The 15,730-nt window shown below is 36.5% G+C and overlaps 3 protein-coding genes and 1 long non-coding RNA gene across 4 annotated transcripts; 2 read left to right on the top strand and 2 right to left on the bottom strand.

Moving 5' to 3' along the window:
* Positions 1–2,962: 2,962 nt before the first annotated feature.
* Positions 2,963–7,284, top strand: LOC126782682 (serine/threonine-protein kinase BSK1-like). The gene is made up of 9 exons (XM_050507979.1): positions 2,963–3,458; positions 3,578–3,713; positions 4,274–4,407; positions 4,521–4,626; positions 4,737–4,822; positions 5,796–5,984; positions 6,251–6,415; positions 6,513–6,626; positions 6,868–7,284. Exons 1-9 carry the CDS (start codon positions 3,120–3,122, stop codon positions 7,120–7,122), a joined length of 1,524 nt encoding a protein of 507 aa, XP_050363936.1. The 5' UTR covers positions 2,963–3,119; the 3' UTR covers positions 7,123–7,284.
* Positions 7,285–9,546: 2,262 nt separating this feature from the next.
* Positions 9,547–10,341, top strand: LOC126782713 (uncharacterized). Its single transcript, XR_007670794.1, has 2 exons — positions 9,547–9,765; positions 9,936–10,341. It is a non-coding gene; the product is annotated as an uncharacterized LOC126782713 (long non-coding RNA).
* A 2,143-nt stretch (positions 10,342–12,484) lies between these two features.
* Positions 12,485–13,581, bottom strand: LOC126784037 (uncharacterized). Its single transcript, XM_050509542.1, has one exon. The coding sequence runs from the start codon at positions 13,316–13,318 to the stop codon at positions 12,485–12,487; it is 834 nt and encodes a 277-aa protein (XP_050365499.1). The 5' UTR covers positions 13,319–13,581.
* A 1,069-nt stretch (positions 13,582–14,650) lies between these two features.
* On the bottom strand, positions 14,651–15,484 carry LOC126784035 (uncharacterized). Its single transcript, XM_050509541.1, has one exon. The coding sequence runs from the start codon at positions 15,482–15,484 to the stop codon at positions 14,651–14,653; it is 834 nt and encodes a 277-aa protein (XP_050365498.1).
* Between the last annotated feature and the right edge of the window lie 246 nt (positions 15,485–15,730).

Raw genomic sequence — 15,730 nt, 5'->3', positions numbered from 1 at the left:
GGTCGCACGAGAATGAAAACCAAAATACCAGTAGTGATCTTTCCTCCAGTTCTATTTGAAGATATTTCGAGTTCAAGTAGTGATCATCACCGTAATGTTCTCTCCATTTCAAATGAGATATTTTTTTCGTCCAATAATTTAGGTATAAAACTACTCGTGTTTAGAGTTCAATCTAGTATATCATAGATTTTGTTAATATGGTATAGTAACATCAGGTGGTTTTTTGACCAGGACACAATCCTAATCGAATTAGTTTACTACTAGAATGTGTGTTTAAAGCTTGTGACTATCATGGGATGAATAACAGTTGTTTATGGATAGGTCTTGGGCTGCCTAACTGATGCTTTTTTTAAGGGAAGGAGGAAAGGGCAGTCTTTTTCTCAATTCACCTGGAGTGAATTTCTCACTTTTCATCAATCTCCACCAAACACTGAATGACATCCTTATACTCCATTTTGTTTCCCTTTTCCCTTTGGCAACTGTGCAGAATCTGCATATAGATTTGATCTAGCTCCAAACAATGCCCCATTCTTGAGAAATGAGCTAGCTTTATGATTTTTACCATCACAATGCTAATCTTGAGATGCAAGAGATCAAGTAAATTGCAAGGGTTACTAGCCATGGCTTGTTGGCTAACTAATCTAAATAACAGTGTTAAAATTTCACTGATATTGTAGGAGTATGAAAAAAGAGAGTAAATTATAATGAAGAAGTGTATTCACACTAAATGTATTAAAATATGATGATGGTGATCACAATAATTTGATTACCAAATGACCAGAAAAAGACATGCAAAACTTGTACTCATCATTCATAGGAAATGTGGGTTACACTTGTACAGTTGTGTGATAATACAAAAAGGGATTTTGGGGATTACATTATTGAATGGATTGGACATTAAAAGTGGCATATAATGATTTGTCTCCACAAGGAAAGTTAAGATCTATTATATTATGGGCAGAGAATATATGCTTAGAAATGTAAATGAGCATTTAAAAACCCTATCCAACAACCAAACAAGTTATGGTATCTGCCTATTGATGTTCAAGTACTATAGTACTCAAAAATCATTTACCTTTTTTGCCTTGTGAATCAATAATTGTGCATGCGGAGTTCAATTATGGTACAATGTAACAGGTCATGGGATTATATGTTCCATTCAAGATTTTGAAAGCTGAAAACAATAAGAGGAGAATTAGAGAAGATTGCTTGATTCTGCAATTTGCCTTTCTAGTTTTTACTATGGTGGAGGAGATGCATCATATACTCTGATTTTTGGGCTCAACTAACACCAAGAAACATGGGATTTGTTTAAAGAAAAATTCTTGCAAACTAAACTAACACCCACTTCAGGCTCATTTCTTTGGTGGCATAAACCCTCATATATCTCTTTTTGTAGGGTAAAATCTTATGGGTTTAAGGAGATATAAAGGAATACAAATGAGTGTGAATTGTAAATTCATAGGTCTTCATGGATAAGTATGTCAATCCAATATAGTTTTAATGACATTTTAGAAACAGGGGTTGGTGATATATCACAATTAGTTTTTTAAACTACGATAATGATATTATCATTGGTTGAATGACTGGAATCCAAGAATGTTTAAACCCCACAAGTTATCTTTTAAGAACATCTCCAACAACTCATCTAAAACCCAAATAATTTCTATTATAGAGGAAAAACATAAATTTTTAGCTTTAACAACTCATGTAAACCGTATTTTATAATAAAGAAAGTGGAAAGAGAGAAAAACAAAATCTCTAGATTTGTAGATTTGTAGAATTTTCAAAATCGTTACAATTTTGAAAACAATCTTTAAACTTTATTTATACAAAAAAAAAAACTCACCATCCTAAAAAATAACCCAAAAAAGAATGATTTATCACTCATTATTTGGTCTTGGTATAAATCATGGCATTATGAGATTCAATTTGATTTTTATTTAATTATACACATTTGCATTTAATTTTATACAATAGAATAGAGAAGTTGTTAGAGTTGTTTTTTTTATAGAGATTTAGTGTTTTCATCTTTTATAATATAGAATTTTAAGAAGAATTGTTAAAAATGCTCTAATTGACTGAAAAATAAGTCAATAGTAAAAATACATGCTTCTAACTGAAGGCAATGAGATATGTAGCAAATTCCCATTGGAGAAACTAGATTTTATTCTATTTTTATGCGTGTAAATTGACAAGTCAACTATTGTTTGCTCATATAACTGTTTCTGAAAAAAAGATTTTTATCACTAGAATGTAAACTGAATAAACTCTTAATTTGATTAGGAACCAGACGAATATGATCGACAGCTATGTCAAACAACGGAGAAAGAATACAAGACAATTACCAAGACAATTCATAACTAAACCATCCCGCTGATTAATGCAACCAATCTCACAAAATTTCTTTTAATTCACTAAATAATATGTCATTAGTAAGAACTACATACTTCCAAATGAAGGAAATGAGATTGGTGGCTAACGCATTCCCACCATTGGAGAAATAAGATTTTGTCTATTTTTGATAGGTTAACCATGTTTGCTCATACAACAATTTTTGGAATTAGATTTACATAACATATACGGATGTAAACTCCTGATTTGACCATACTCTAAATGTTCTTCACGCCCTCAAAGAAAATAAATATAAAAGACAAAATTAATAATGGAAAATTTTAGTTGTTGCTTTATAGTTTATACAAATTTCTTCTGTCTAATTTTTTTCTTATTACCTGATTTGTAGAATCATTTATCCCATTTTATGTTAGGTTCAGTAGGACAACTTTACTACTCTGTATTTATCCCATAAATACAACCCACCATACTTCATTAAGAAAAAAAATTACAATTCTTACTGCATTTGGGAGGAAACAAAATGGAGGATAAAAGGTAACTAAATCAAACACTGTAATATAACTGGAGGCAGCTGCTTCAGTTTACATTAAACTACCAGGAAGCCAAGCTAAGCTGACACAGCACACTTCCAAAAAACCTCTCTGTCCTTGTCTTTCTTCTTCTTCTTCTTCTTCTTCTCTCTCTAACCCACAAAGCACTCCACCAGCTCATGGTTTTGCCCTGGTTTTAACCTCACCCCTGAAACCCCAGAAACCCAAACAGTCATGGGTTGCTGTGATTCTAAGTTCCTTACAACCGAGACTCACCCAGAGAAAGCCCCCACCAACCACCACCAACAAGCCCACAGCGGCGCCCGGGCCCCGACCCACCACGCGACTCTTCCCGCCGGATCCGACCCGGATTCCGGCGCCACCCCACCCTTCTCGGAATTCTCCTTCTCCGACCTCAAAACCGCCACCAACAACTTCAGCTCCGACTACATAGTCTCCGAGAGCGGCGAGAAAGCCCCCAACGTTGTGTACAAGGGCCGGCTCAACAACCGCCGTTGGATCGCTGTCAAGAAGTTCACCAAGCTTGCGTGGCCCGATCCCAAGCAGTTTGCTGTATGGTTTCGCAGATTAGTTTGCTTTTTTTTTTTTGGGTTTCTGTTTTGATTTTGTTAACTAATATGTGGAGATATATTGTAGGTTTTGATTTTTAATTTTTGTTTGGTTTGGTGTAGGATGAAGCTTGGGGTGTGGGGAAGCTGAGGCATAGGAGGCTTGCGAATCTAATTGGTTACTGCTGTGATGGTGACGAGAGGCTGCTTGTTGCTGAGTACATGCCTACTGATACTTTAGCCAAGCATTTGTTTCACTGTATGTGTCTTAATCTCTTTGTTTCTTATTTCGAGTTTAAGGTTTAGCTTAGTATACAAGAATGCAACTTTAGGTTCGTTAATATGATTTCTTGGTGACCCTTTTGTGGAGTAGCACTAATTACTTGGTTCCATGGCTGATGCTTAAGCTATCAAACATTGAAATGCACATGTCCTAGATGCATTAATGAAATGGTTATGTCATTAATTTTCGTTGGTTTGATTTGTTCTGCCAGTGTTGCTTCGCTAATTTGTTTTGCATTGTGTATCGTATTGATATTGCTAATCCTAGGATGTTTTGAAATTGTATTTCGTTTTTCAAAGTTGTGGCAAGGTGATTTTCACACAGTATTCTATTGAATGTGGCAATGCACAACTTGCAATGCTGTTAAATTGGTTTAGAATAATGATGTTGCCTATTCCTCTTCGTGTCCTATGTTGATTTCTGATTGAAATGATGTGAGTTGACTTTTTGAGTCTTCTTCTATTAAATTCAGAGATAGTGGCTGCATTTCTGTTCTAGCTTAAGTTAATTTTTCGGTCTCTGTTTCTTTCTGGCAGGGGAGAATCAAACTATTGAGTGGGCCATGCGTTTAAGAGTTGCTTTTCACATAGCTGAAGCTTTAGATTATTGTAGTACTGAGGGCCGTCCGTTATACCATGATTTGAATGCGTATAGAATTCTCTTTGATGAGGTAATTCATCCTCAAACATAATGATATCTAAGTTAAGTACACATGGATGTTAGGTTACTTCAGTGTTTGGTATTGTTTAAGATGATCATGTAGCATGTTGGATGGATTTGTAGGATGGTGATCCACGGCTTTCATGTTTTGGCTTAATGAGAAATAGTAGGGATGGGAAGAGTTATAGCACAAATTTGGCCTATACACCACCGGAGTACCTAAGGAATGGTAATACCTATTATGGTCTAGATATGACCTTTGTGTTGTAATCAAGTTTCTTGTCTAAAGATTTAATCTGATTGGGTTCCCTGACATCCATTGTTATTTAACAATTGTAGGAAGGGTCACTCCAGAAAGTGTTATCTACAGCTTTGGCACTGTCCTATTAGATTTGCTAAGTGGAAAGCATATCCCCCCAAGTCATGTAAGTTGGATCATCTCAATTACTTGTTAATTATGCACATGTTACAACAAAATATACAATATACCTTGTCTTTCTACAGTCATATTCAAGTGTCTCAACTTAGAATCGTCACTTAAAAGCTAATTGATTTTGAATATTTTGTATTGTTCCTATAAGTACTAACTTGATTGTTATAATAACAATATCCTTTATCCAATTTCTCATTCATGTTGGTATATATATTTTGTTGTCCTCATAACCTTCTCAATTCATAGCAAATAACTAAACCTGACCAACAACCTTGCTTTATGTAACTTTAATTACGTCTCCACATCATTCACTAATCCTGATGGCATACAATACAAGTGCCCCCTTTCTGTAATTGCATAACCATTCCCATCGTGAAAATTAATAATCATCAATTTACTTAAAAGTTTCACTTGTGACCACCAAAGGGCTGCGAAGCAATGGTTAGCACATGAATTACTCCTCTCTGGTCTGAGGTTCAAACAGTCTCTTGGTATCTACCCAGCTATCTGCTAGAGTTTCCTGCCTCCACGTAGGGTTTGGCAAAAGTTCCCAGTTTCAAGCCCAGGTCCTTTATGCCAGTTCGTAAGAATAGTAGGAATCTTAAGAACAAAAGGAAAAAAAGAGGGTTGCTTAACATTGGACCTCCAAATCGAAAACAATAATCTAAACTTGATGTCATCTTCATCATGTTACAAGATCAAGAAGAAAATATTGCTATTGCTTTGTGTTGGTTTGACTTTTTAATCATTTTCTGTTATTTTCTGAAGTTGATTGTTTTCTTAGGATATGCCACACCTGTAATGTATATGTACATATGGGAAACACTACCTTGAAGTTTTATAAATATACAAGTTCTTTTGAAGATTTGAAAGTATTTTAAAAGTAGCATATATTCGACTCTGCAATATTTGTACGTTATTGATCCACTAGCATGTATCTGATGTCTATTTGTGTATGTATTCAGGCTCTCGATATGATACGGGGGAAGAATATCATTCTCTTAATGGATTCACATTTGGAGGGGAATTTTTCTACTGAAGAAGCTACAGTGGTTGTCAATCTTGCCTCCCAATGTTTGCAATATGAGCCCAGAGAACGTCCCAATAGAAAGGATCTTGTTGCGACACTCGCTCCGCTGCAGACTAAACCTGATGTAAGACACTTTAGTTAGTTTGTTCTAGGATTAGCTATAACTCCTTTATAAGTGCAAATACTGCTAAATTATTTGGTAGTAATTTTACAACTGCTGGCACTATTAAGTTAGCCAAATTTTTTGATAGCCTCATAAAGTTGTCAATTATGGTTGTCAAAAAAACAAATTGTCAATTATGTGTTATGGTAGCTGTGCGTTGATGGAGGAGCACTACTGGTCTACTTAATTTCTTTTAGAGAATCTCATTATCAAATTCTGGGATGCAGGTTCCATCTTATGTCATGCTTGGAATTCCAAAGCACGAGCAAGCCCCACCAACCCCGCAACGGCCCCTTTCAGCAATGGGTGAGGCCTGCTCTCGAATGGACCTCACAGCAATCCATCAGATCTTGGTTATGGCCCATTACCGAGATGACGAAGGAACCAATGAGGTAATTAATAAACTCTAATAAGGTAGTTGGTTGCTCTTGCAAATGCTTGTTCACCCACTTATGCTAAGACATCTCTTTTGAATTTGCATGGATACAGTTATCTTTTCAAGAGTGGACTCAACAGATGAGAGACATGCTGGAGGCGAGGAAGCGAGGAGACTATGCTTTTCGTGACAAAGATTTTAAAGCTGCCATTGACTGTTACTCCCAGGTATAATTTTGTAAGTGTGTTTTAGATTTCCATTTTGGTTATAGTATTATTGGCTGGAGATATGTCACAATATCATATGCACAGTATGTATTATATTCTGGGAGATTGGTGGAAGGTCATAGCAGTAGAAAGTTTTCTATCATCAACTGTTACCATGTTTTCCGCCAAAACATTTTAAAATCTAATAAGTGCCAGTAGACCTTTGATGATTGGCCAACTCTGGTGTCTATTTTCTCTGCAGTTCATAGATGTTGGAACTATGGTGTCCCCCACTGTTTTTGCACGACGCAGTTTATGCTATCTGTTAAATGAGCAACCAGATGCTGCCCTTCGAGATGCAATGCAAGCTCAATGTGTGTATCCAGACTGGCCGACAGCCTTCTACATGCAATCAGTTGCTCTTGCCAAACTGGACATGCACAAGGACGCCGGTGACATGTTAAATGAAGCAACTACACTAGAAGAAAAGAGGCAAAGAGGTGGCAGGGGATCATGATAATCAAACTTGTAATAAGTGGTAACATCCATGATTTGATCACTACCAATTGGCAACTGTTGTTGAGGCTACCAAAATTTGTATAAATCTGAGTTGGGAATCATAATTGTCTATACAATTGAGGATGTATTTATAGAGAAACAACTTGTGTTGCACCATGAATGTGTTTTTCTCTCTTCTTTTTGGGTCATATATATGCAGTAAGATAAAGTGGTCAAACAATGATTGAGAAATGGTTGGGCCAATGGATTGTTCCGCTGTCACTAAGCAAGAGAATGCCATGGAAGTGAGAATTATGTCCTCCACCTATGCTTGGTGGTTGATTGTTTATCATCTCATATTGGAATCTTGACAGCGTTGAAATGATAGTTTTGTTTGCAAATATATTCCATATGACATGATCATAAGTTTAAGAACTTTCTGGACTTTCCCTCAGAGGCTCAGACTCGAGAGTTTCAGGGACAGTTGGAAGGGTTAAAGTTATTTTCCTCTTTTTTTCTTTACTGAATTGCTTGTAACAAAAAAAAAACTAGAAAGAAAAGAGGCGTTACATAGGCCAGTTTTTATAAGTTTGAACATAACGGCCAAGCTTGAATTTGAAGTAAATTCTTCCCCCTTTATTTCTTTCTTTCTTCGATCAATTAAACACCCAAATTGAATTCTAGGGTTTTGTTAAAAATTGAATCTTTATTCTTTTCGATTTTGATTCTTGGTCAAATTATGTATCAGTTAGTCAAGTACTCAAGTATGGAACTTTGATTCAGGAGTGAAGTTATCATACGGAACGGCTGGGTTCAGAGCCGATGCCTGGATTTTTCAATCCAAGGTTTACAAATTGGGAATGTTAGAAGCTCTTACAAGTAACTCCGAAACATCTTGTTCAGGTCAGTCTTGAATATCATCGTCGCTTGTAGGTGGAGATATTATTGGCAAGAGATACAAGGCCCAGTGGCGCATCTCTGCTTGAAGCTGCTAAACAGGTACATGTCTTTAGTTTAACCAATTCTGTGGCAAAACTTGTAGACCAAAAACTGGGGTCTGGCACCTCATGATCTCCTTACAAGTTGTCTTTCCTTGTAAATTCAATCTGTCAAATTTAACATATAGATGAGAATTAGGCTTAGTGCCAAATGAATAACAACCGGATGGATGAGAATTAGGTTGTGTACAATTCTATCTGACATAAATTTTGGAATAGATAGGTTCCGTATAATTACCATGCTCGTGGGTTATATGAAATGAGTTCATAGTCATTATTCTTCCGTTTAGTTATCTGACATAGATTTTGGATTAGATAGGTTCCGTTTAATTATACCATGCTCGTGGGTTATATTAAATGACTTCATAGTCATTATTCTTCTTCAGATTAGAGCATTCCACCATTTCAGTCCGATTAGTGTTACATGACTCTCTTGTGGCTTATCATTCGGATTAGTGAGTAGGGAGGAAGCGTTCCATTTCCTTTTGTTCATGATGTAAATATTTGGTAATGTAACATGAGTTGTATGAGATGCACCTTTGACAAATAACTATTTCGGGATTATTTGTGGTTTATCACAACTCTAAATCGAAATTTTATTATTCAATTTTTGGGATTGTGACATACCATGCTTCATTTATACATGTTTTCTTCTTATCTACTTCTTTGATTTTACATCAAGAATTGCCTATGTAACCTTAGAATTTAGATATCTACAAGAAGCACAAATGAAGCCATGTCTCTAGATTAGTTAGTTTATAATTGATATCAAGACCAATGTGCGCTAGCTCACTGACAAGAATAATTATATTATCTAATATGCTGAGAATATACATCTCGCATTGGGAATTATGATCTAATTTGTGGGTTTATAAGGATTTGAGTCGCTCCATCCATTACCAATTAGTTTTGGATGTGAACCCCATATCACTTTATCATGGTATTAGAACGGGTTACCCATGTTTATGTGTGAAGCCCAAATGACTATACGCACTTCAAGTCACCCAAAATGTTGTCCATGTGTATGACTTGAAAATTCGCCAAACGTACGGGGGTGTGTTAAGAATATTGTGAGCATCAGAAATATTAACGAGCTAAGTTGAGATCGTTAGTGACTATATTACGATCTCGGTGATTAATTAAAGAAAATACTCGAGATTATTTTTCAAAATTTTCAGATAAGTGAATCTGTTGAATTAAGAGTCGTACACGTTACGACAAGTACTTGAGAATGTTCGATGAATTCTCTAGATGACCGATGTATTTATAATAATTTTCCGATGTTTGAAAATATAAAGAAATTACTTGAAGAAATCAGAAAATAGTTACGGTATGATCTGAGCCGTAGAAATTGATCAAATTATCTCCACCTTTGGATTAAGAAAAGGGGCTGATTATATACATTGGGAAAAGGATAAATTTTGAAGCATTTTGGGAGAAAAAGACCGAGTCATTGACTCTGCTCCTCCTTCCCCGCGACCCCGACGACACAGCACCGTCCTTCCTCCGCCGTCAGCTTCACTCCAGTCGTCGCAATGCCGCTGTTCAACCTACTTCGACGTCGCCGACGCTTCCCCTGCTCCAGTGGAAGGAGAACTCACAGTGAACAGTGTCGAGCTTCAAGGTGGCACCTGCGTTTCTAGCCACCAATTCGATAGCTTTTGGTACGAATCTTCATATCCTCTTCGTGATAAGCCAGTTTGTATGTGTAGTTTTTGGATTTGATGAAGTTTTGATAAACTTAATTTCTGGATTTTGATGTTCTCCGACATCGGGACTGGTTCGGCTTCTTGGCTCGATTTCTTCCTTCCTTGTGCTGTGGCTGAGCTTGAAGTGGATTAGCAGCTGAACTCCAAGGTTCCTTAATTAAATTGAAGGTACCAGATAGTTTCTTGCCCATCAATTCATTGAGAAAGCTTCTGGTTGCAATATTAAAGGTAATTGCAGTTTTGAATGAAAAGATAGGTTAATTATAGGCTACTTTGATAACTGTGTTCTACAATCTGTGAAGCTTGGTTGGTACTGAGTTGGTTAGTTTGTGTGGTGGCTTCATATTTGGAAGTGAAGTGCAGACTAGAAAATCTGTAGTCATTGTTTGGTCAGATTGTTATATGGTTGAGGATGGATTAAATATATATGTATTGGATTCTTTTGTGAAGGGGTTTTTCAGTTCTTAATTCAACTGTAAATGGACAGCTTTCCATTGGTTGTTGCTTTTGGATATTTAAGATGTTGATTCACGTTGTTAGTCCGGGAAGGTGAAGATTATGATCATGTCATTATGGACAATTGGACAATTGTTAGTTTGTTACTTGGGAATAAAATTGTATATTTCCAGTGATTAGTTAGGTTTGGAAGTTGGAACACAAGGGTGGCGTGCCCTCAACATTCTGGGCACCATTTTCCTTAAGGAAGATTTTGAAATTAAGCAATGGGTGATCATAGTAATCTAATGAGATTATTATGCGATAGACTTTGCATATAAGGTAGAATTGGGTGTACATGGTAATCTCCTCATTACTATGTGGAAGAATGTTGTAGTAATTTGACCATGTATTTAGAAATGAAAATCAGCAGAACTCTTTGTTGTTTTGTTTGGAAAGATACAAGTACAAATGGGTGTCCTTAGTAAATTGGGCATACCTGATATTATCATGGAAATTGCTAGCAAGGCATTCTAGCCTTGAATGGTTAACATGATCAATCCTGTTTTATCAGAAAATATTATTTGGACGATTTATCGTCGTGATTGCTTGGTTTTATCGATAAGTGTATCAATATTATCTTAATGACTATTATGTCGGACTAGGAACTCCAGTTACCCGGTGAACGGAAGTGGAAAGCTTGTAACTCGCAGAGTAAGCGAGGGAAAGCATTGGAATCTAGGTAGGGGTTCATTATTTATCTCGATTAGAGTTTTCCACATTTTTATTTATAAATGGTTCATGTTGTGGTTTGGTTGTTTTATATACGAATGTATTAACCAAACTGTGAGAGATGTGATGGCTTAAGAGCGAGAGGTGACACTGATTTTTTTAGGTTCGATCCCTTAAACCTCTGGAGGATTTAGTTACACTGGTTGTGTGGGTTCCGATCTTAAAGACGGACTCGAAACGTTCTGTAGCTTGGTAGCAGACGCTCTTGCTACACTTACCTATTACAGTATATTTGAGGTAAGGCCGTGTAATTGGTTTATAGGACCAGCCATCAGTTACTATTTGGATTTTCGGCCCATGTTTTGAGAATCTTGCACCGATTCTCGAGTCAAAACATGTTTATGAAAGTCTATCATTTATTTAATTCTTTAAGTTGATTTTTACACTGGCATGCCAAATATATGTTTTTCAAAGCTAATCGAGACACCCTACATCAGTGTGTCTGTATGTATTGTGCATTGGTATGGGATAGAGGAGGATGAAGCAGAGTGTGTAATCCAGGTTTCTTAAATCATATATTCAATGGTTCCATTTTGGAATCTGTTCATTGTTTGTGATTCCTGTAACTTGGTTAAAGCTAGTTCTTGTTTAGCTTTATTGGAATTCTTTTCTAGAATTCGTTATTTCGTGTTGTCAGTTATAACAAGGTCTGGACGAACAAATATATCTTTGAAAATAAAGATTTTACCTCTAAAAGTTGTTAAACAAAAATTGTCTTGCATTTTTTTAAAATATAAATCAGGTTTCGGTTTACGTTTTATCGATTCGTGACACTGTAACGTACTTAAGCTGGTGAGATGCAGTTTGGGGCATTACAAATCACATTAGGAATTGAGACCTAGTTTGTGAGTTTATAAGGATTTGGGCCACTCCATCTATTGCTATTAGGTTTTGGATGTGAACCATGTGTCACTTTATTACAATATTTGAATTCTTTATAAGCTGTTCCTCACACAGAAACAGCAAGCGTATGTGTACTGCTTAATTAATAGCTTACTGATCATACAATTAGTTAATAATTATAGATTATCTTCCCTGAGACATTTAGAATCATAACAGCGTTGCCAATTGATATAATTTGCTTGCAAGAACCTCATGTGCCGCTTCAATCATGATGATGAAAATTCCAGGAATTTACCATTCAGATTGTCGATCAGTTTACAACGTTACATTTTATTCTTTTTAAGAATAAGCTGTTTTTCTAATGTTCTTATGTATACACAGCTAATTTATCATCTTGTAATTGGAAAATTAGGAAGTTACAGTACATACTGCTTGCTAAAATTAACCATGTTAGTAGAAGATAGAATTCTTTTAAATGTATCACAAACAACAACGAAAATTTGAGCAGAAGAGTGTATCAATTAATATTTGGTATCAGAAGAGTATACATGTGTTTGATGTTTTTTTAATATACAAATTGGATCAAAAAGGTACTATCTAGTATCTATTGGCTCAGGATATTCAGAAGGGAGACTCTAGTTTTGATCAATTGCCTAAATAAGCACTGAAGTCCTTCCTCCTGATCTTGAATGCATGATTCCAGATCGCTAAGCTGGTTCTGTGCATTTTCTGCACTCTTTAGTGACTTCAAGGCAGCATCAACCTCTGAAAATTCATTTACAGTCGTTTCTTCGTCACATGCTATTCTCTTAGACTGCACAATGTTGGAAACAAAAGACCAGCCGCTAGGCTTTGACTTTGGCCCGGAGATGAAGGACAACACTGATTCAAATACTGTGAGAGTGACTGCTTCAACATCTCTCAGCTTGTTAACAATGGCGATAGTCTCTTGGTCCTTGTTGGTGGATGAGATTCTGCATCTGTTTTTCATTTCCTTCAGATTTCCTATAGCCTTGTGAATTGACTTCTTCACCATCTTTCGAGAGCTCAAGTATTTTCTGACCTCACTTGTGAGTCCAATTTCGCCTCCCCTCTTTCTTCTGATGATTGATTGAAGGTCTTGCATGCACTCCTTGGTTTGGGACAAGGCATCCTTTGCAGTGCTGCAAATATCCAAGAGCCAGAGAGAGCCATCTAATAGCTCATTAGCCCATTTCTCTTGTTTCTCTTCTGCTAATGCTTGTTGGGTGCCTTGCAACTGAAGAAACCTATCAACACAATGGAGCAAGTCTTGCAGGCCATTTAGTTTGTTGCTTATTGATGATGAAGATTTGGATGTGGCTTCAAAAGAGCTCAATCTGCACAAATGTTCCTCAACTTCTTGAATGATGGGGTGAGGCCTTGATGGGAAGCTGTTAGAGCGAGTGTGGTAAGCCATTTTTTTTATTTGTGTGAAGGAATAGTAGAGCTTGTAGGTGCAGTAGTTAATGGCACAACTTAAGATTGATGAGTTCTTCCAATTGTAGCTGCTTAATATATAGGGTTGGTTTAGAAGTGGTACATTGAACCTCCATCCACCTCAATCATCAGTGTGAGGTGTGAGGTGACATGATTTCGATTTGGATCTTCTCCGGGCAATGTTTATGCTATGTCTGTTCCTGCACCAGCCTACCAACTCAGAAGTGATCTATTTTGCATATAAAATCTCAAATTGTTCTATAATAATGCAACAAGTATTCAATCGTAGCCAACTTATTGGACAGCGATTGCACGAGTGGCATTGAGAAAACCATACATCATGAAAACCATACATCTTATGTATGTGATTATTAGTTTATTAGTCTTACATAGGCTGTTCCCCCAACAAAAAGAAACCAGAAACAAGTATCATGAAAAATTAGAAGATTTTAAGATGATTACCATATTGTATAGAAGACTATTGAGATATCCTTATCATCTTCAATACTGAAGAAATTGGTAAGAAGGTTCATATTTGGTGAATTTATTTTCTGAACATGCGTTTTCCCTGTCTCCCTGATTCTTAGCCAAAATAACCCATGCTATTTCTTATTGATAAACTAAGCAATCCGCCTTTTATTCATTTCCCAGAAAAGGCAATGCTTATGGTGTGATCCAATGGCAAGCCCCCTTTCTCTTTGCTAAATAAATTTTCTCTGTAATCCTACATGTTATGTGCAATTTAGGCACAAATTAAACCCCCTCTCAAGAAATAGTTAAATTGACTTAAGTTTTGATGTAATCAAGCTCTCTCCAATATCTAAGTTTGATACTTCCAGAAATTGTCCCTCAAACAGAAAACAGCAAATACATGTTTAATGCTTAAAGCAAGTGATAATTAAGTTTATTTTTCCATTTGAATACGATTAGTTGTTAATTATTGATTATCTTGCTTGAGACAATTGGAATATTAACAGCCTTGTCAAGTGATATAATTTTCTTGCCAAAAACCTCAATCATAAATCATAAGGAACAATTATTGCAGTTTACCTTTCAGATTATCAGTTGATGAGAATTTACATTTTACAGTTTTTTTATTGACAGCAAAATTTTTTTTGCCTTGTTCTGACTAGTTGGTTTATTTTCATCCTGCAGTTGGATTATATCGAAATTGAATAAATAAATTAAAATACGTAGTGGCGATTTGAGCAGGGAATTGAAGGATATCAAAATGTATATCAATCTGACATTAGAATTGTACTATACATGGATGCATATGTTATCCTTGTACAATATTGATTGAAAATCTAGTCTAGTGGCTAAGGATGTTAAGAAGGGAGACTCTAGTATTGATCATTTGTCTAAATAGGCACTCGATTCCTTCTTCTTGATCCTGAATGCATAATTCCAGATTTTTAAGCTGGTTCTGTGAATTTTCTGCACTCTTGAGTGACTTCAATGCAGCATCTACCTCTGCAAATTCATTTACTATTTCTTCTTCATCACAAGCTATTCTCTTAGACTGCACAATCTTGGAAACCAAAGACCAATTTCTAGGCTTTGACTTTGGTCCAGAGATGAAGGCCAGCACTGATTCAATAACTGTGACAGTGACTGCTTCAACATCTCTCAGCTTGCTGACAATGGTGATAGTCTGTTGGTCCTTGTTGGTGGAAGAGAGAGGGAATTTTTTTTCCATTCCCTTCAGATTTCCCATGGCCTTGTGGATTGACTTCTTCACTATCTTCCGAGAGCTCAAGTATTTCCTGACCACACTTGTGAATCCAGTTTCATCTCCCCGATTTCTTTGAATTAATGATTGAAGGTCTTGTACGGACTCCTTTGTTTGCGAGAGGGCATCCTTTGCGGTGCTGCAAATATCCAAGAGGTGGAGAGAGCCATCTAATAGCTCATTGGCCCATTTCTGCTGTTGCTTTTGTGCTAATGCTTGTTGGGTACCTTGCAACTGAAGCAACCTATCTACACAATCAAGCAGGTCTTGCAGGCTGTTTAATCTGTTGCTTATTGATGATGAAGATGTGGATGTGGCTTTGGAAGACCTCAATCGCCTCAAGTGCTCATCAACTTCTTGAATGAGAGGGTGTGGCCTTGAGGGGAAGCTGTTAGAGCGAGTGTGGTAAGCCATTTCTTGTTTGTTATCTCTGAGATGATAGAAGAAATTGTAGACTATGTGCAATTGAAGCTGATGGGTTCTTTCCATATGCCCCTGCTTAATATATAATGTTGGTTAAGGAAGGGGACAAGGAATCTCATCTACATCAATCACTAGTTAGAGGTAACATGTTATTGATCTGGATCTGAACGTTCTCTAGGTAATGTTTTTGCAATGTCGGCTCCCAACCAGCAGCATACCAAGTCATGAATGAGCTAT

Source organism: Argentina anserina, chromosome 2 (assembly GCF_933775445.1).
Source record: "Argentina anserina chromosome 2, drPotAnse1.1, whole genome shotgun sequence".
NCBI classification, from domain to species: domain Eukaryota; kingdom Viridiplantae; phylum Streptophyta; class Magnoliopsida; order Rosales; family Rosaceae; genus Argentina; species Argentina anserina.
This window is presented reverse-complemented; position numbering and strand designations above follow the sequence as displayed.

What these genes read in the sequence shown, in the direction of transcription:
- LOC126784037 (XM_050509542.1), bottom strand. Translation starts at nt 13,318, where the DNA reads ATGGCTTACCACACTCGCTCTAACAGCTTCCCATCAAGGCCTCACCCC.
- LOC126782682 (XM_050507979.1), top strand. Translation starts at nt 3,120, where the DNA reads ATGGGTTGCTGTGATTCTAAGTTCCTTACAACCGAGACTCACCCAGAG. An exon ending in CCGATCCCAAGCAGTTTGCT is followed by an intron (nt 3,459 to 3,577) that starts GTATGGTTTCGC and finishes GGTTTGGTGTAG; the next exon opens with GATGAAGCTTGGGGTGTGGG. An exon ending in ATAGAATTCTCTTTGATGAG is followed by an intron (nt 4,408 to 4,520) that starts GTAATTCATCCT and finishes ATGGATTTGTAG; the next exon opens with GATGGTGATCCACGGCTTTC.
- LOC126784035 (XM_050509541.1), bottom strand. Translation starts at nt 15,484, where the DNA reads ATGGCTTACCACACTCGCTCTAACAGCTTCCCCTCAAGGCCACACCCT.